This window comes from Osmia lignaria, chromosome 16 (genome assembly GCF_051020975.1).
Source record: "Osmia lignaria lignaria isolate PbOS001 chromosome 16, iyOsmLign1, whole genome shotgun sequence".
Classification (NCBI taxonomy): Eukaryota; Metazoa; Arthropoda; class Insecta; order Hymenoptera; family Megachilidae; genus Osmia; species Osmia lignaria.
In genome coordinates, this window is record NC_135047.1 from 4,158,430 (window position 1) to 4,178,967 (window position 20,538).

The 20,538-nt window shown below is 40.4% G+C and overlaps 1 protein-coding gene across 7 annotated transcripts in view; it reads right to left on the reverse strand.

Moving 5' to 3' along the window:
* The window catches only part of smash (smallish), an 85,012-nt gene that overhangs the window by 8,480 nt on the left and 55,994 nt on the right, over positions 1 to 20,538 (reverse strand). For 5 of the 7 annotated variants that reach the window (XR_004580507.2, XM_034316534.2, XM_034316531.2 and 2 more), the window contains 5 exons: positions 6,025 to 6,171; positions 5,291 to 5,479; positions 4,924 to 5,211; positions 3,384 to 4,763; positions 1,974 to 2,876 (listed from right to left, as the gene is read on the reverse strand). Coding sequence is in view for 6 of the 7 variants with exons in the window: in XM_034316534.2 (XP_034172425.2) it covers positions 1,974 to 2,876; positions 3,384 to 4,763; positions 4,924 to 5,211; positions 5,291 to 5,479; positions 6,025 to 6,072 (2,808 nt within the window). In the remaining variant the exon portion in view is untranslated. Of the gene's footprint in view, positions 1 to 1,973; positions 2,877 to 3,383; positions 4,764 to 4,923; positions 5,212 to 5,290; positions 5,480 to 6,024; positions 6,190 to 20,538 lie in introns of those variants that run through there. The other 2 variants (XM_076692858.1, XM_034316535.2) reach the window with 2 other exon arrangements.

Consider the following 20,538-nt stretch of genomic DNA (forward strand, 5'->3'; position numbering starts at 1 on the left):
CACGATCTCGACGTAGGACGAGAAACGATAAGTTATTCCCCGGAAATATCTCAGAAATGAAAATTTAAGTGATCATCATGGCAATCAACGTGTTAACGAGCTTTCTAGTTAATCACTAGGAAATTATGTGGATATCAAACCAATCGGGGACACTCCGATCGACAACAGAAAAATTCTGGATGATCACAGGATTGATTCTTACCTCTATGAAAGCACTGATCACTATGTCAAATTGATCGAGCACTGCAAACGAGAGCACTTGTGACAGTCGACCGATTAATCGTAACAATTCAGGACACTTTTATCGTGACTTCTTTCGTAATAATTAAATGTACGACCTCCGATCTGCTCGGGTCACGAGGACGACACTTCGGACGTCGGATTACAAATGCACGTCGGAGTTCGACTGGTTTGTTTAATGATAACGATTCCGTGAAAACGATAACACGATTTTTGATGACGGTTACGAAACGATCGTTGAAATTTCATTTTTCGCTACAACCCGCGATCGTGACGGATAAAGTAAATAGAAGAAAACCGATGAAAATTTATTGTTTCCCCTTTATTTGCCATTCAGCAGAATTTCCAGCTTTCGTTTCGAACAATTCGAAGTGGCACAGACAATAAGGATGATCGATAAGTTAAGGGTTTTAATTCGTTTCGATATTCGGCAGTGTATTTCGTGTGGGTGAAAGGCGTTTGATAAGATTCGACGAGGTGAAATCGGGATTTTCGGAAGCAATAGAGAGGCTACTTTCCAATTTTTCAATTTTCCTATTCGTTTGTGTTTCAAAAAATCCCATTTTCCAGGAAAATTTCGATGCTAGTCCACCATGGAAACACGAGGGGTGTATTTTATAATTTATATGTTCTTCTCGAATACTACAATCGATCGTTACCAATCGTATTAAAATCGATTATGAATCTATCAAAAATTTAAATTTTAGAAAATGGTAGTATAGTCTTTCCTAAATATCAGCTTAAGAGTATCTATAGAAATAAGCAATTTTAGATTTAAAAGATCGAATATTATTATTAAAAATCGATCGATTGATATAGGCATATTTAGGTCAAAAACATGTTCCCTGATAGATTAGGCCACTATTTCATATGAGTCACCGTAATATTAATTATAAGTCATTGTTCAACAAATTGCAATTATTCGTTCAAACCTGCAATATTCAATAGAATTTTCTTATCAATTTTTCTTGCAAATTTTTCACCAGCTCCTGTAAATTTTGGAAAAATTTAATTAAGAAATCCTTATTGAAAATTATAAATCGAAACACTCGTTGAACAATGCTTTCAATCTTCTTACTCGAACTGTTACATCGTTTACCTCCGGCTAGTACGTGTTTCCGGTTACCTGATCTAATTCTACTCAATACTGGGGTAAAGGAGGAGGGGTTTGGGAGATGAGGTTATTATATACGTTTTGCTCCTGCGTCGTCTATTTACATCGTTAGCTATGGTCTCACGCCTTCGTTTCCAGCCGAGATTCGTGCGTAATAACGGATAATAAATACGTGTGGAAGCGATAGGCGAGGACGGGTTACATTTAACCGGTAGTCCTAAGTGGCAGGATTTAGTTTCCTCGTTTCGACCGATTCGAGACGCGGAAATGATCTTCCGGGATTATCTTGGATCGTGTTTGCCAGGCGGTCTCTTTCAGCTTGGAACGAAGACGATCGGCATGGATCGCGTACCACCGCTAACGGAATCGTTCATGAGAAAACAATCTCTTGGGACATCGTTGAAAACCGTTCCAGATGATTTCGTATCCCGCCACTTGGACGACCCACTCCGACTCTTATGTACAAGATCTAATCGGAAGTTAGACGAATAGCTAGGTCTAACTAGGTTGCCCTGAGAGACAACGGCGCTACTCAACGATAGCCATGTTTAACGACGAACGGATATCCATGTTAGGACTTTCTCAAAGGGCTGCTAGATGATTGCTGATCGATCCTAACCTCGGTCGTTGAGCTCTGCTTCTCACCGACGCGATCCACCGTGATGAATGGCGTCACTGGAGGGCTAGTGGGTGTCTTGCCACGTGGTACCACCACCTTCTCGCAAATCTCCACCACCGTTCGCCGTCTCTCCGCAGCTAGTGTCTCTTCGCCCACCGTCACCTGGTGTTTGGGACTGGGAACGTGTTTCGAGGACTGTTCCGAAGTGGACGAGGGAGAAACAGGTACGGGTATTTCTGAGGCTTTCGAGAACTGAGGAGATGGCGACGATTGATTAGTTGGACTCTTAATGCTTCTTACCTTTATGGATGGTGTTTTGGGAGAGGATGGTGAGATGGGTGGGCTTAGGGAAGACGTGGAACTCGTCGGGGATGATTTAGCGCCTATTGTCTTTCGAGGAAGCGGGGTAGGAATCTTGGAGAGTGCGCGTGGAGAGGTGACTGGGGTGGTTTTTGGAACTTCTTTGGATGAGGTAGCGTTTGGGTCTAGTTGAAGGTTCGTCGGGACGATCGCCGTCCTGACAGGCGACAGAGGACAACTGTCTACTATGGCTGAGTCGGGTGATGGCGAAGAGGTCGTAGTTTTGGATGAGTCCTCTTTCGAGGGACTCTGATTCGTTTCATCGACGCTACGTTTGGAATCTTGCTCTTCGGAGCAAAACTTGGCAGACTCTTTAGCAGACTGGGAGTCTGCTTTGCTTTCGACTTGATCTTTGAAGATGGGTAACTTTGGTTTGGGAAGAGTTTCGGGAGGTGTTCTTCGCGGAGGTACTTTGGGACTTTGATAAACGATCGGGCGACTCGTAGCAGGACAGGGACGAAGTGTACTAGAGTTAGTAACCTCTGTGTGTGCCTGCGATTGTGATTTGTTAGTCGACAGTTCCCCAGAAGTGTCAGCAGTACCCTAGAGAAGCAAAGAGTTATTCGGTACTACCTGGCCATCCCGTAGCCAAACAAGATTAGGTTATTTAAGTGCCAATTGTTAAATATTGCGATCCAGGTGCAGTCGTGAAGTAACTAGATTCAATAGATTTTTATCCAAACCCCAGATTATAGCCAAATGAATTTGTTAAATAGACAGAAGAAGCGACAGAAAAGTATATGGGAGAGATGCCTAAATCAGCTGATAATTGTGAGATAGAATTAGAAATAAAGAAAGAAGAATTTTGTTTCAACATTTTCAAAATGCATCAAGCAGACGTTACTTGACGACCGACCTTGTAAATGAAACTGTCCCGAACACATAATGATCTGATCATTCAAAAAGAAAAAATACTTTCAACGAATTTAAAGCAATTCAATTTTGTATCCCATTCCAAAGATTCTCCTCTAAAATACGTCACATAAACAGTTACGAGTATACTCTTACCCGATAAAAAACCTAGCATGCAGTATCATCATTACACGTTACCTTCTTTGTTACTACTGCTTCCGGCTGGCTGGCAGAAGTCGAAATGTCGTTCACGGATCCCGCGGTGCACTGTTCAGAGACAGTATCGTCAACTGTCTCGACGTCACGAGGTTCTTCCGGTGTCTCTTGGATCACTTCCTGTTGTCTCTCAATAATCGTGCTGGTATGCACGATATCCTCATCCACCGGTTCGTCAGCTTGGCTAACAGAGCAGCTCACGTCTGCTGTATGAATCCCTGAATCCTCTCGATCGGTATCGTTCAACAATTCAGCTGACGACGAGGATGCCGGGTAACGTCTGCCATAATCGAGTTCCTCCAGGCTTTGTACACGCTCGAAGGTGTCGGGACCACTGGAGGCATCAGCGTCTAGAGAGTCCAGGCTTCGGTGGAAGGCTGCCCTGGGCACTCGGTACTCCGAATCGGGTGACGAGCTTCTTTCGCTGGGAGTCGAAGTGTCGATTCTATTTTCCTGGTCCCGGAAGCACAGCGAGTGCTTGACTACGGAGGATCTCTTCTCGGCTTCCTTGCTCCTAGCAGCGTCCAGGGCGTTCAAGCGATCCTTGATCGTCCTGGCTGACAACTCGCCATTGTGTCTGGACTCGTGAGCTGTACCCGGTGCGGATGACTCGTCGCTGCTGCTATACTTTTCTAGAGTGGACAATCTCTCTCTAAGAGGTCTGACTGTCTCCAATTCCTCGGTACTCAGCTTACGATGCGCCGAATTTTTGTTTTCCCTCTCGGAGGCCTGTTTCTCCAGGTGTGATAATCTCTCACGTATTGAGCTCATGTCACCGGACAGTCTGCTCAACGCCTTTCCAGTTTTGTCATTGCTCTCTGCGTCGTGCTTCTGCTTCTCCAAGTTGGACAGCCTTTCCTTGATCGATTTCGTGTTGGTGAAATCGCCGGAGAGCCTGTTGTTCGCTTTACTCTCGCTGTTCTTCTGCGATGCTTTCTCGAAGATCTCTCGCCTCTTCAGGATGTCCACCTTCACTACCGGCACAGCGGACTTTGTGTCGTCGTTTAAGCTCGTCTTAGAGCCGTTCGTCGATGACTTCGAGCTTTCCAATTTAGCATCCAAACTGGCTAAGGATCGCCTCGGTATGTTTTGCGATACTCGAGACACGTAACCACGGATCGCACCTTCGTACGTGTACTCTTCCGGTTCCGGAGAGCTGGTCGTCGCTGTGGTCGCCGAATCGTACTCTTGGTTGTTGTGATTATGGTTGCTGTGGAAGCCGTTCCCGAACGGTTTCTTCGTCGTCGTAGTCGTTGCTGTCGTGGTCGTCGATGATGTCGTGTTGTCGCTGCCTATCATGCTCTCGCTCGCCACGTTGTCCACGTCCGAGTGATTCTTCTCGATTTCGCTGTCTCTGTCGCTCTGGAACATCCAAAGATCATTTTAACAAAATGATAACGAAATATAAAAATAAAAATGCATCACACTAATGCAGTGGTGGTGGAGATTTATGTAAAAGAGAATAGTGATCGGGTTTTTGATTTTTCCATGAAAGTAATACGAAGAGAGATGTTAATCTTACCAAGACACTGTGTGTGTCATCATGTGTGTCGCCGCTAACCGAGCTCTTTCCGCTGCTGGTTCCTATACCAAGGTCGCTCAGGTCGTTGGCATCTTCTTCGTGGTACATGGCCAAGCTGATGCTCAGTTTGCGACCCCTATTGCCCCTCTCTTCCATCATTTCTGAGAAAGTCTTGCTTCGACGACGCTGCCGATCATGTTCCTCCAGCTCGAGTTTCTTCACCTCGACCACCCGCTCGATTATGTGCTCTTGACGCTTCCTTCGACTGCTCTTCCAGTTGTCCAAATTCTATAAACATCATCGAAAATGATGATCGTCGGATTATTGAAGCAATTTTTTAATTTGCTACAGTTTATAAAGATCTTACCGATTGCCAATCTTCAGGATCATCGCGAACCTCCTGTTTGATCTTCTTCACTTCCTGAACCTTCTGCAACTGCTCTTGAGCGGTACGATACAACGAGCACGGTCCAACTTTGACGAATTGAAGGGGATTGGTCGCTTGTTTAGGAGGCGTTTTCAGGGTTGTCTTTAATTTTGGCGGCTCGTGTGTCATCTAAAACAGAATAATATCGTTCCTATTTACAAAAGCAATGTTTCAACTTTTGAGAACGGTGTTTTAAAATGACTCATCGATCAGCAAAATGAAAAGAGAATTAAAAAAGTCTGGAGTTATAATATTTTTAGATGCTAATGAATTCCAACAACGAGTTTCCTTTTCCTCATGGAAACTAATTATTAAATATAAAAAACAGCGACGATGAATGTGTATCACAAGAAATACTAATCGGCTTCTCATTTAATGTTAATAACTGTTTAAATCGGTTACGGCATCGTCGGTTAACCGGAAGCGGAATCACGCTTCTACGCCGTTAAGGCTTTTCAAAAGCGACCATCGTCGCGAATCGCTGCGCGGCAGTTAGAGTCGATTATCAATCGAGTTCACGGAAAATCGTGTTCCTTTGTCCTCTTAACCCTTTCATGCGCTACCAATTTGACAGAAAACTATGCTGACGATATCATTTTAATTACAAGCAATTTGAAGATTGGATAATAATTTCAATATTTTTATTTTTAATTGGAGAAGTGATAGATACTCACCATCCTCTCGTTTCGCCGCTCTGTGGCGGCGGATTGCGAGGCAGGCATCCTTCGTTCCTTCCTCCTTTTCTCTCTTTTTCAGGGGAGCACCTCCTCTTCAGTGTAGCACGACTCCTCGCACGGTCGGGCCCATCCTACGCCTCGTCCCTGGAATCGATCAACAGGAAGTCTCATTAAACGATCATCTAACGGACGCCTCGATAGTATTTCTGTCAATATTGCATCAAAATCTGATAAGATACCACTATGGATATAGTATAATAATTGTATATTGTTATTTCGGACATTGTTTCCAAGTTTCTTTTCAAAATCATTCCCTCTATATAGAAGAATTTTAGAAGTATAGAATTTTATTCAGGTACTAGACTACACAACTGAAAGGATCTGAATGGAAAGAAGAGAATAAATTTCTTGAAAGGGGATGCGACAAAAGGAGCAATTAGACTTGAAAGAGCTTAGCAATTTTTGGCCGGCAATAAAACCCGAAAGAGGGAAACAATAGAAATTGAAAGAAGACACTGAACAATAGACAAAAGATTTCGCTTGAAAACGTTCCATCCATTGAATTACAGCGTAAAAATAGATAACGAAGAATTCTCACAGAGAGATCTAAATATATCATGAAAATTGACGATGAATTGTTTGTCTTCGAGTTTCTAATTAAAATTTCGTAATCGTTACGATAAGAAAATTTCCACGATAGATCATTCTTTTTATGACCCTCCGGCTTCCTCAGCTTCTCTCGCACATATCGTTCGACGAGCAAATATTATTACAGAGCCGCTATGTTTGCGCGATGCATCCGTTGCGGACGTTCTATTTCCACCAGTAACCTCAGCTTTCGCGATCAGCTGAAAGCATTTCAAGGCTGTTGATTTTTGAACCGGGGGGAAAAGAAAGAGCATCGAAGCTCTGAGCACGCGTAAAGTGCATAAGAAGAACAAAAAAGCGGGTGAAAGAGAAAAATTGCCTGTCTCGTTGTACATCTTGGTCTCTTATTCGATGAATTAGCAAATGGAAATTTTTCACGGAGCAAGTAAAATGAAATGAAATGAAAATTTCAGAATTAACGATGCAAGCCCATATTTCATTTAAAGTTTACTCTAATTTACGGTATCGAGGCAGGTGCAAAACAGCCGGTTACGCTCATCGCGACACTTTTACGGACCCTAGATAGATATACAGTTGCATTGACCCGACGTCGGTCTCTGTACGATCGTCGGTTACACGCGAAACTGTCGCAAGAACGATGACAGTTAGACGGTGACGACGGGGATCGCTTTTCCGTGACTCGTTTACGAGCACGTTCGCTGTATGTACCTGACATTCCGGCCGTGTGCTCGCGGAAGAACGTGTTCTTGGACGAGTCACTCGTCTGGAATCTCTTCGAGGCAAGTAAAACCGGCCTTGGACCTCCTTGAGGCCTTCCCTCGTGTCAATATGCTACGCCTGCAACCCTCTCCCTTTTTTGACATGCAGATCAGTACTGCCAGAGGAAACGAACGTGCCTGGCTTTCACGAACTGCCAGTTCCACTCGCGATACGAGCCGACGTTTCAATGCTCGCTGATAGTGACGGGATTCAGCCAATGGTATACTTGTTAACCCTTTCAGTGCTAGGTATCAGCGCCTCAAGGTGTTCTAGAAATTCGTCCTTATTCTTTCACAGACATCGAATTAATTTTATTTATCGTACAATAATTTTGCTTGAAAATTTCCTCAAAATCTGCTCAACTGAATAAGCAGTCGCAATATTTTGATTCTGATTAATATTTTATAATACAAAACTTTGAGCTAATTCCAGAAGGAGAAATAAGGAGGGATAAAAGGACAGGATTTAAAGGATTCAGGGTCGGTAAACATAGTTCCAGAGGATTCGTTGGAAGGCAACGAGGTGTTAATGCCGTTTTCAGCAACTCCACTGGCGGACTAAGAAGATTACGCAGATTTGCGTTCACCGTTTCGAAATTAATGGCATCCATGCGATATCACACGGACGGATAGAAGAAGCACAGCTTTGAGAAGATGAAAGGGTAGAGGAGAAGAATCTTAACTCACGCCTAAACATGAAAGCCACCGAGTCGACTTAGCGCGAGTTATATCGTTTCGCGTGTATTTTGCATCGGGTCGCTTTAAATCGCGGTTCAACGCACGCGATACCACCTTGAATTACGATCTATTCTGGCACCGTGTTCGAGAAAAATCGGCGATTTTTCAGGCAGAAGATCAGATTTGGTATTCTCTGTATTCGTTTCCAAAAAACAAAATAAAGACGATTTTAACACTACCTTTCTTTCATTTCATTTTCCCTAATAACAATAATGATAATTCCTGAAATTTCGTGAAAATAACAGTATTATTGTAAGATAAGGTAACCCCAGGTGGTTCTTTTAACGGTAGTCGAGCTATCGTTCCACCGTCTTTCGATCTCGAGCGTTCGGTATCGTTCCGCGTTCCTAATCGCAAGAATCTCGATACCCGGCTATTCATTTAATTCCTGTGGGAATCTTTTTGCATGATGAATTCATCACACTGCCCCTGGCAGATTAAACGGCATGATAAACGATTATAAAATGTGCCGCGGATATCTCGTTCGAATTCGCGGCATTGAATTGGAAGTGATTGAAACATTATTACATCCACGGGACAGGAAATTGAAAATTCAGGAAACTTCACTGTGAAACGGCGTAGAAAATAGGAAACTGTAAATGGAACGAGCGAAGCGTTTCAACGTGAAACCGAACATAATGATACTTTTTTCTTGGGTATAAAAAAAAAAGAACGATTTAGAAGATTGTGATGTTTTCGAGGAAGATACACGATTTCAAATTGTTTATTAGTCGATGGTTTCGTAATTACATTCAGAATGATGAATATACTGTCCGGAGAGGATAGCAAAAAATATAAATTATATTACTATTATTATTAAGCTTCTGTTGATTGATTGGAAAAAATAATTTACAGACAATAAACTGAATATTTATGATCTTCCTTTGAAAATTTATAACTCCACCGGCGATCGTACGTGCTTTATAGCGAGATCGATCACGATTGAAAGGGATTTGTGATCGTTACCAAAGGCGATACGAACGGAACAAACACTCTCTCAAGTTGCAATTAAGGTACATCGTACGAACGACGTACAGAGATGGCGGCGAGGGTGTAATAAAAACGCAGGAATGAAGATAAAGGAATTTCTGGCGATTGGGTCGTGACCCTTTGAGCCCCACGATGAACCCTCGATATACGGGCCGACACTGCCATATTGCACACGTACTGTGCATTAAGATACGTCGTGAATCTAAGAGGAACAAAGGTGAAGGAGAAGGTAGAAACCCCAGAAGGATTCGTAGATATAGTGTAAAAACAAAGGATTTGTAGCGTCAAGAATTTCTTCTATTTCTTATATGAAAAAATATTATGCTATGCTACAAAGCTACATCCTAAAAATTTTGTATTTGAATTCAAAAAAGAGCAAAACTTTAATTAGAATAATTACAAACATCAGTTCAAATGATTCCATCTAAAGCTGGAAACTCTGGAAAAATTGAAAGGGGGTTCACAGACGGTCGAATACGAGGTCGCAGACACGAGACGAACGAGTTCTGAAAATATCGAGGCAATTGCAGCTGGGGGGACGAAAAAGCATGCGAGTCGCACGATAAATTCGCTAATTCGCCACAACAGCCTCGTATTTCCAAGGTCTTACGACCATGTTCTAACCATGTTGCTTCTTCACCCTTTTTCTTTGGACTTGCTGCCTCCCACGTTTTTATTTCGCGACACCCTAACCTCGTTCCCCTAATACTGAAACGTCTTTTTGTCCTTCGATGCTGTAAACTGTATTTTATAACAGTTATGTCGTCTGCGAAAATAGTAGGTTAATTTGTACCCTGGATAAGTCCAAGAGATATTTGAAGAATGAGGATCATTAGGGTAATTAGGTAGAGAATACGGTGGTTTTAGTTATGATTTTAATAAAATCATAGAATTGAATATTTTGTTAATAATTCAAGATACTGGAGTAGGATGTAGCTCGACTATCTAACACGATCTATGCTAAGAGTAAGCCAGCGACCGTGTTCCCCTTTCCTTCGTTTTTCTTATTTTAACCCTTTTTTCCACGAGACAGGCGTGCAAACACGCCCCTCGAGAAGAAGTGCCGTAACATTTTATGGTACATAAAACGGTGACTTTATGCCGGCACGATTCATGGTCTCAAGTGGATCTTTTATTAATCTACGTCACGGTGTTTTACGGTCATCGAGCGCTGACCTAGAGCTCGTCGAATTTCAGTTCAAACGGCAGCCAACCAGTTAAGTCATTTCGAATATCACGAAAATTAATTTCCATTTGATAATCCACTTCGTAACCCCTGCACCGGACCAATTTTATTACCACTTGTGTTACCTTTATTACCCCTTTAACCACCCTCTTCAATTTTATTGCACAGCCATTACGGTCTGGATTTAACATAGCAATAAAATTATGTATCTTCTTTGAGAGCTTGTTAAATCGTGGTCGTAAAAATTGTATAAATAATCTGCATATGTATTCGAATAAGTAAATTTTCTTTGCATATATTCATTATGTATGTATTTCGATATCAGAATTAAGTTAATTTCTTGGGGAGTTTGATAGTTATTTTTGGTATTTAATTAGATTAATTAAACCTTAAATTTGATTAAAACAATACCCTCTATGTGAAGATTAAACAGACTGTAACTACGGTATGAATTGACACGAATAAATAATAAGTGCAATCAGTCCATTCGGTGATTACAACCTTGTAATCCAGTTAGCACGTGGCGAAAGTGGATAGTTACTCTTGATACGGCCTCGAGACCTGGAATATCGCGCAAGTATTAATAGTTATGACGTCGATTTGTAGTAGAGGGTTTATTATTTTTCCACTGTATTGCATTCGCTGCGTGTGCATACCGAGTATGAATTATATCGGCTGCAAGCACCAGGAGGCAATTCGCATCTCTACTGATTTTTCTGTTACCAATTGATGCTACCAGAGGCACGGACTTCGGAAATTATTAACACCTACAGACGGCTTAAATTATGGAAAACTATCTGTTCCTTTTCAAAATCTAACAGAATTTCTAAAAAAATTGCAACGCGATTCTATCATACAAAAATTGTATTCTTTTTAAAACTGTTAGCTCAACAATAAATTAACGATGTTTCGGTGTTCGAGTTCTCTGGATACCGCCCTAATGAAAAGATATAAGCGTAATAAATTGTAGCATGCGTGGCCGACACATTTCAATTCTCTTCTCTTTGTGCGCCACGATTCTATTTCGCTACGAATTAAGAGGATTGCACGCGATCGAGAAAAAGCCACGAAATCGGTTGCGTTTTATACTTGGTTTTAGAGTTTGCAACGAGCTGCGTGCGGGAACGCACGCGTGTTCGCTTCGTGAAATACGCTCGCCTTCTGTACGCTCGAATGGAGAAAATTTCCTTCGCGAACGGCACGAAACTAATGGTTCGCTAAATTAATGAAACGATTCGTCTGGACTTATACTCTCGCGAAACGATCGCTAGGCGTACTGCGAGCTACGAATCCAGTTCTACCAGCCCGAGGAATAGTATCGCATCAATTTAACTGGTCCAGTAGATTTACGCTGATTAAATTCCTGATACGTGGGAGATTTTTATGCCAACCATTAATGGGGAAAATTTCATTTCGTTAATAACATAATATCGTGTGAATGCGATTCAGCGAGGGATGAGTTTTAATCTCTTCGAAGAAGAACATCTGTTTTCATAAAATAACAAATGTATGCAATACTTAATTTATTCAAAACCTTACTAAAATCATTCTATAAAAATATTAATAAAAGTATGCAAAATAAATATTGTAGAATTCCATTGAAATGTAAGGTAGCAATTGTGCTGACCATCCGTCTGACTATATACTGACTTATACTACTTTCAATTTCGACGCGTTCAAACCCCTATTTTTCACTTCATTTTTAAACGAATATCAACTTTTTTTTATCTATTTTTTTCTATTAATTTTTCTGTATTGATCTATAAAATTGATCGTAGAAATGGTAAAAGAATAATTCCAGGAATCCATCTGTCCTAATCCATAATTAATCGCGCGAAACTTGAAGAAAAAATTAATTCAATTATGGAAGGGTTAAACGATACCCAAATGGGGAGAAAAATAATTCGTACGAAGGAAATCGTATTCAATACCCTTCGCAGTCTTCGTGCTTAATGCACAGTGTACACATGTGTGGAGGATCATGCGTGTATGCGTTTGCCCGAGGAGCGGTGGCTAGGTCACGGTCAGGGCGATGCCCTCTTCCCTCGGAAGAGAGGAGAGACTTTACGTCGGATCTCCTCCGTTTCTTCGTCTCTTCCTCCTCCTCATCCTCCTCTCTTGCTTGTTCACGCTGAAAGTCTCCTCTCGGATGATCCACGCATCCGTTCGAGCATATCTTTCGCCGTGCCGTTCGGACTCTATCTACTTCGGTTTTGTCCGACCTTTTTTGCTTTCGACTATTTATTCCTTGCCATTCGCGCGGTTTTCATTAGGAATTAATTTGATATTAAATAAAAATTACAGAGATTATTCGCCGAGTATTTAAAGTTTAATGTCTTCATCAAATAATAAACAGATTATTCCTTAACGCTTTGATAGCGCAGACGTTATAGGATATTTGAAATGTTACCTTCGTCTTCGGATACTAATTAAGAGGAAACGAATACCACGTACCACACACTGTAATAATTTATTATCCCGTTCTGGTTCACCAGTGGGTGTCTACGTGATCATCTTGTCGAGAAGCAGGATGAAAATCATCGATAAGAGTCGTCACACCCTCGCGGAAAGATCATCGCGGAAGTCTTTCTCGGGTCGAGTGATCGACTTTATTCTACACCGCCCACGTGCACTCGTAAATATAATTTCTCGCTAATCATGCACGCCATGGAACGCCGACTATTAACCACCCAGAGAGCTACGCCGAGTTGCATCTAAACGGTTCCACTGCATCAAGGGTTCGTTTCGTCGAATAATAAGAGATGAGTCTCCTTCATATACAGGGTGGATTAAATAAACTATTTAATACTAAAGAAAATTTAATTTCCATCAAATTATTAGAGCCACGGTAAAAATAAAAATGTCTAATTGACTGTTGTTAATTTAAATAGTACCTAGTACCAATGATCTATTTAAAGCAGCACGATTCAGTGGTATAGAGAGCATGGTTGCTCTATTCGAAGCTAGCAAAAATCGGCCGTGAGACGTCATGCTATCAGTGTATGCAATCGTGAAACCAGACAGGGGAAGCCCTATAGTAGCTGCACTCTCCCGTATAATGCAGTTATCGGCGTGGCGGGCTACGTTAATTGCATCGCGAGAAAGTGGGGCATCTCGAATTTGCGATCTCTTCCTGTCCTCTCTCTCCCTCTTTCTGTTACGAAGGGTACCAAGGGGACGAACTCACGCCTCGTTACGCGTATCTAAAACTCCCTCTTGCCTGCCTTAGAAATATGCATCGTATCCACCATCGTCGCGACGATTTATTCACGTCGTTCCCGTGAGAATCGTTCCGTGCATCGGCTCGATTATCGCGACTCACTTTCTCCGTGGACGTAACTCAAATTCTTCGTGGGCATACGAGCGTACCTTGCCTCGTGGTCATTTATTCTGGTGACCGAATCCAGCGCCGTTCATAGCCAACCAACGGGGAAATTAATTGAAAGTGAACGTACGATGCTCGTGTAATTAACTCGGAGACGATGACGCGATGCTATGAGACTTTTTGGAAAGAGAACGGTATAAGAGCTACCTGTTATATCTGGTATATAATTGAAGATATTTGGTGTGTCTAGTTGTTAATTAATTTTTTATTCTTTTATTAATTACTCAATTATATTAAATTCATGGTACCCTACCACAATGTTAATGTTCGTGTACATACAGTGTTGAAATTATAATATTTAAATGCAGATTGCTACACTCATGTACTTAATTGAATCATAATATTCTGTGCAGCAACTCGTCGAGAATTGCGTGAATATTACATCACTCGAACTGCAACCTGTTTTCCAACATCTTATCACTCCTATTAATCGTCAAAAATGTGCACTCTTTGCATCCGTGAGAAATGCACTGTGCATCGCGCGACTAGTATCCGTAAAAATGCATCGCTCGTGATTCGATTCACTTTCACCTTGGTCGTAACTGGAATTCCAGTTGGCAGAATGGAACAAGCATTCAGTGAAACGTAATCGAATACACCTACTTCGTTTGTTTTATATTAGAAATTACGTCAGTTTCGTACGAACGAACGATTGGTGACTGCATATATCGTAGAATCTAATTTTCGAATTGCAACCATCTGATTCCTTTTTTCTCGATCGAGTGAAACGAATGAAAAAGAATTCAATGTTTCTTGAGAAAATCACCTTGTGAAAACTTCGCATCAATGGCCTCAAGATTCGAGCCACTTTCACTTCAACGTAATTCAGATTCCTTATATGCGCGCCTGTCCGAGTTTTGCATCGCACACATGCAGCTATCGAAGGATTATTAAAAACCGCGTGAAATCGCGGACAAGGTGCACAAATTACAAAATAGGTCGATGAAGATCGACGTCGAGGCAAAAATGAATTTTACATTACCCCAGGGGATTGCTTAGAAAGCTGACTCTTCGTCAACTCTTTCGGAGAAACTTTAAAAGTTCTTCTCCGGCATCGAAGCTAATCTTTAAAACAACGATAAAATCTAGGACCTGAATAATAAATACAACATAACATTATGAAAATCAACTGCCAGTTATAAAAATATTCAACAGAAAATACTTTTTATTTCTCAATGTACCATCTATCATACCGTTTGCTCTTTATTTAATATCTCTTTCGCAAGAACAACACGATCGTCGTGACTTCCTCGTAAAAAATCTAGCGAAAGGAGGGAAATAAATTGCCAGGAATGGGAGAAAATTTTTCCAGATAAATGGACGATAAATATAAACGACAGTCTTAGCCGACATTTCCGTGTGTTTCTTTTTGTTACGAGCGCGAAAATAAATCAGAACGAAGGAATATCAATGAACAGATAAGATCGTTGTTTCGCATGGTCGGTGCAAGGGTGTCGGTGATCCACCACTCGTTCTCACGGATGTTGGGAATATTAATGATCTACTTAAATTGGCAATAATATGTTCATAGCGACGATTTATAATCTCTAAGAGACGACTGTAGGACAGACACCTCGTATCTTCCTTACTGAATATCGTGCTTCAAGAACGATTTACGACCGACTGTTGCCTTTTTCAACGACACAGGAAATATATCAGAATTGTGCTCGCTTTCCTTAGAAATTCTATCGCGATCATGTATCTAAAAGTTGATTTAATTTTCAGAAGAAATTTTGGAAAAATTCTATTCAAATTGAAATTAATAGATGTTTGTATAAATGATAAAATAGCTACGTCCCAAAATTAATAAGGCTATTGTTCATTGCATCGTTCTTCTAAATTAATCATAACTCGATGGTAAATAAAATCGAATCGATAATGCATTCAATTTCTCAAAATTTTTCCCACCTCCTCAACGAGGCTGTTACTATCACACCTGCGAGTCATTAATTCACATCGCTGATCCATTCAACTTCGTATCATCGGAACAAACCGATAAATCGTCTGGCTACGCGACGAAAGCAGAAAGAAGCGAGAATACTCTTGTAGCAATACCGAAGCATCAAGAATAGACGTAAATACGCGACATGATTAACGGCGACGCGTTAATTGGTCTCCAACGGTGTGCGTGTCTACCTTTTGGAAGCGATCGAACGGCTATCCGTTCGCCGAGCTAATCACCAAAGAGAGAAAGAGAGACTCATCTCGCGGACTCGTATTTTCGTTCGCGTAGAAAAATTCGTTGAATTAATGGCGAGACGGCTACCGTTGCGATATTTATTGCCATCGCTTTAATAGAATGTTACGTTCGTTACGTGGCGCATTAATAAGTTGCCGGCTGCAAAATACCTAGCTGCTAATCAGATGGAAGCCGTTCGTTGCAATCGCGATACAGAGGAAGTGGTAGTTACACGAGATACTTTTTATTTTTTAACCTACAAGGTCTCGGAATAATAAGAAGAAAAGAAAGCTTGGAATAACATCACGGAATTTTACGTGAAATGTGGAGCATAAATCAAAATGTGGATTTTATAGAAATTGCAAATTTTTTTTATCTCTTTTTAGGTAATTCAAAAACGTTGGGACATCTCTTAAATGGTCTGGTGAAAGTAGCGTGGAGACAGGAAATTCTTTTCTAGATTTGATATATTGAAATGTGCAAAAAGCAGCGTTGAATTAATTAGTGTTTTGTTGACGATTTCACTGCTTCGTATTTATTAACTTTTGGCATTTCTTCAATCGTAAACCAGTGACCAAAAGTAAAGTAATTCTGATTTTTTTAATTAACATATTAAAGAGTTGCCGAAGAACGATGCTCACTTTATTAATCAAATGAAATTTCACTTGATTAATCAGTGCATAAAAACCAAACAAGCATTATCGTATAAGGGGTGTCTTAAATTTTCAATATCGTAACGCGATAATTATTCTATGCATGCTGCACAAAACTGGGTTAATCAGCTTAATTAGCTCTCGACCATGAGAGAAGCTAGATGGCAAAAAGCAACGATAAATCAGTGAATAAAACTCGTGATTTTGCAAGGACGTAATCGAAACAAACGTCAGTCAATTCGTGGCATTGATAGCACACGTTTTTATTTCATCTATACAGCAGAGAATTATGATGATCATGCTAATTCACTTTTTACATCGAGCATATGGCGTGGATCATGTTCGTCTCGTTACGAGCAGCGATTGAATCGACACACCTCTTTTCACGATCAATTTCTATCACGTTTGACGTAACATTATTAATTTAAAATAGATGATAAAGAGCATCGATGCTTAATCATCGAAAGGGATGCTTAATTATCGATCCTTTGATCATGGAACAGGATGATACCTGAGTATTCCATATGGTCGTGGATAATTGGGTGATTTCTAATTACACAAAAATAATTAAAATTCAAATGTGTACAATTTCCCTCTAATTATACTGATAGAAATATAATATTCATCGAATAAAATGCATTCGAGCATCCTTTGAATCTATCCTTAAATCCACCAAGAATGATCGATCAAAAAGATATAATCTTCGATAAAATCAGGGTCGAAGTAAGTAACAGTGTGTCATGCAGTACAGACTGCAATAATGGCGAATGGAAATGGTATGTACTCAAAGCTTCGTCTATGGAATTCAAATAAAATATTCTCTATACTCAGCAAGATCGTCCTGATGCTAAAAGGATTGCGAGTGCATCGATTAAAACGAATGATAATAAACGTGAAAGTGATGGGAGGTATTCGATAACGATCTGAAATATGATTTATAATAAAAAAATAATCAACAGGATGGATTGTACTATATTCAACATTGCTAGCTAAAATTATATCAAATATATTTACGAACCTGATTATGATTACTCTTCGCGATTAAAAAGAAATTTAAATCCTGCTTCATTACTGAAGTAATGAGATTTTTTTCCTCGAGCATAAATGAATTTGCATAAAACGATTAGATGTAAAGAACGAAAGATAAAAAAACGTGTCTGTGGAGGAATTTAAAGGGAACCTTGGACGTCAGCTGAATATCAAACATAATAGTACAAAAGTAACGGGCATTAATAGTAGAAATTGATTGGCATAGTAAACTTCTACGTTCTACGATCATTAAGTGATTGCAAGGCCAGAATCGTCATCTTATACCTTTGATTATATTTTTCAAGTGAATTCAATGAAAATATTATCAACTGGTTTTGCGCCTATTTCCAGTGAACCAATCTCATCTCTTTCCCCTCGATTACTATCATATTTTCTTTGCAAGACCTTGTACCAAACCATAACTCAATAACTCAAGACACCAGAGAGACGTCGCCCTCGATGGTACACTGAACAACCATAATAAGATCACGACCCATCAACGACCATAAATTACACATCGCCTTGTCTTCGATTCAATTAACTAACCAGTTCAATTGATACTCGACTTCTATCTGAAAGAACGTTAATTAGATAAGAAACGAAGAGGGTAGGAAATGACATGGCAAGAAAAGAAACTCGTAGATAAAGTGGAAAAACAAAAGCAAACGCGAGCTGCGAAGGTGGATAAAAAGATAATTCCTCGACTATTAATTATTCCGAATGCTTTCGAAGAGAAGGCATAAGTGTCGACGTTACATAAGTTGTACGTGACTGGAAAAGGTTTAAGCTGCGAGGTTTAAGTTCATCCTCCGTTGCATCGGTGAATATGATCTCTCTCACGAAGCGATGCGGCCTTCCGAGGATTCCTGCTATCCTGGCTGGCCTTGAATTCACCGAAGAAGGTCAAATGTTGGTACCAGTAGGAGGTTGCAACTCGATATCACTACGATTTGCACGCTTAACGCGATTCCTGGTGATTTATCGAACGACGTGGTAACACCGATTAAACGTTTCGTCGAGTACGTGTTTTCTCAGATTGGTGTCCTTTAAATTGGATACCTTGCGATTAAGTGCTTCGTAGATTGGGTTACGAATACCATGCGACTCCAGTATTTTATGTACTCCAAGAATGGAGAACGATAAAGGGAACTGAATTCGATGAAATTAAAATTGTTTTATCTTCTAATCTTCTCGAGAAGAATATCCTTTTATTTTTTAAAGAAGAATTATAATCATTCAACCACAATGTACTCGACCGTAATCAATAATTTCTAAAAACGAAAGAGAATGTTTTCTTGATAAGTTGACGCGAAGTTAGGCTAATTACACGCATGATTTTACGGTGACAGCGAAAGGTAGAATCATAAAGTAAATCAGCATGGACACGAGAAATCGAGGAACAGGAATACGATTTTACAATCTATTCTTCCCACGAGAAGAACGAGCGCCTTGTAATACTTGATAATGATCCGACAAGGATCCAAGTAATAATGGTAATGGCGCTGCGGAATGACAGAGATAATGACGATGTAATGTGAATGTTAATGTATCCCGTGGGCGGACGTCGTAAAATTGGACGCTAGGGGTAACACAAAGAGGACCCTTCGACCAGGCACAAATTATAACATCAGTTTCGCATAAAACTCTCGTCACGGAATTATGTGCCCGATCTTTCGAGACCTTTGAATAATTTTATCGTACGCGACTGAATTTCAAAAATGACCGACCCTATTCGTATGAAAATCTTGATTGAACGAGCCAAGAACAGGAAAATCACGTCTGTCGTTTGGAAAAAGAAATGCAACGGAAACGGAGCGAATGAGAACTATGTGGATCCTGTCGAAAGGACCCGGATTAACGGAACATCGGGCTCGTTAAAGTCGCTGCAACGCGGGTTGCACGTGCGATCGTTAAAATCTTCCAACTTTTTTGCCATTTTGTCAGACTTTCTCGCTCAACGGGGCGCCGTCGTTTGCCTCGTTTACAGGCGCACGTGTATCGACGACCGATACAGGGACACAAGTAAATCACACTGCAATCGAGTGCATTCGAGGCCTAGACATTCCTTCGTGTAAATGGACCGATGGAAAATTGGCAAAAAATGGGCGAACAGGAAGTATAATTAACCCTTTGTATATTTATTAATCCGAGTCAACAGTATGATTTTTAAATTTGAAAATTGTGGAACCTGAAACCAGTCATTTTGATTGTACAGTAAATCTACTAGCACGATCCAATGTTATTATTCTTTCTCCAATCGAAAGTTTGCCATTCAATGGCAAGAACTATGAATGTACATAAAGTATTACAGGTTCGAGTAAGTTTGATCATGCTCATTATTCATTTCTCTTCTCGTCGACGACACCATTACTCATTTCTCCGTTGATCAACGACAGTAATCGGATTCAATTATCAGGATTCTTAACTTTCTTCGTACTTTTCCACTCGATGTATCATCGAACAACAACGCGCCTAATCTTCCCATAGTATCGAAGAAAGTGCAGTCCATGGATTCTCGACTTTTCTTCTGTTGCAAACAAATTAATCTTGAATCATTAATCAGAAAGCATTCATCAGCAAACTGGGACAATGTAATTGATGGAAGAGCGTAATAAGAATCTAATTATATGATCACATCGATACATCAATAATCCATGAATTTGATTAATTATTTCGAAGTTTCGTAATTGTAATTTCGAAAACAAATTAAATTTCCTAACATTATCATTATTCAAAAGATTCCTCATCGTTGTCGCGGCAAAAAATCGCATCGAAATACCGTAGATTCGTCCGAGGAATATTAAACCGCAATTAATTCGCGAATATTAATTAACCAGCAGAGTGGCGTCTGAAAACGTTTAGCAAAAGAAGGACCGGTCCATGACTCGTTGAACCGACGCCAGATAAATCTTATGTAATATGCTAAGGGTGCACGTTTCCGCGTGTTTCGCGTGCCTTTCGTGTGTTTTCGCAACAGGGCTCGC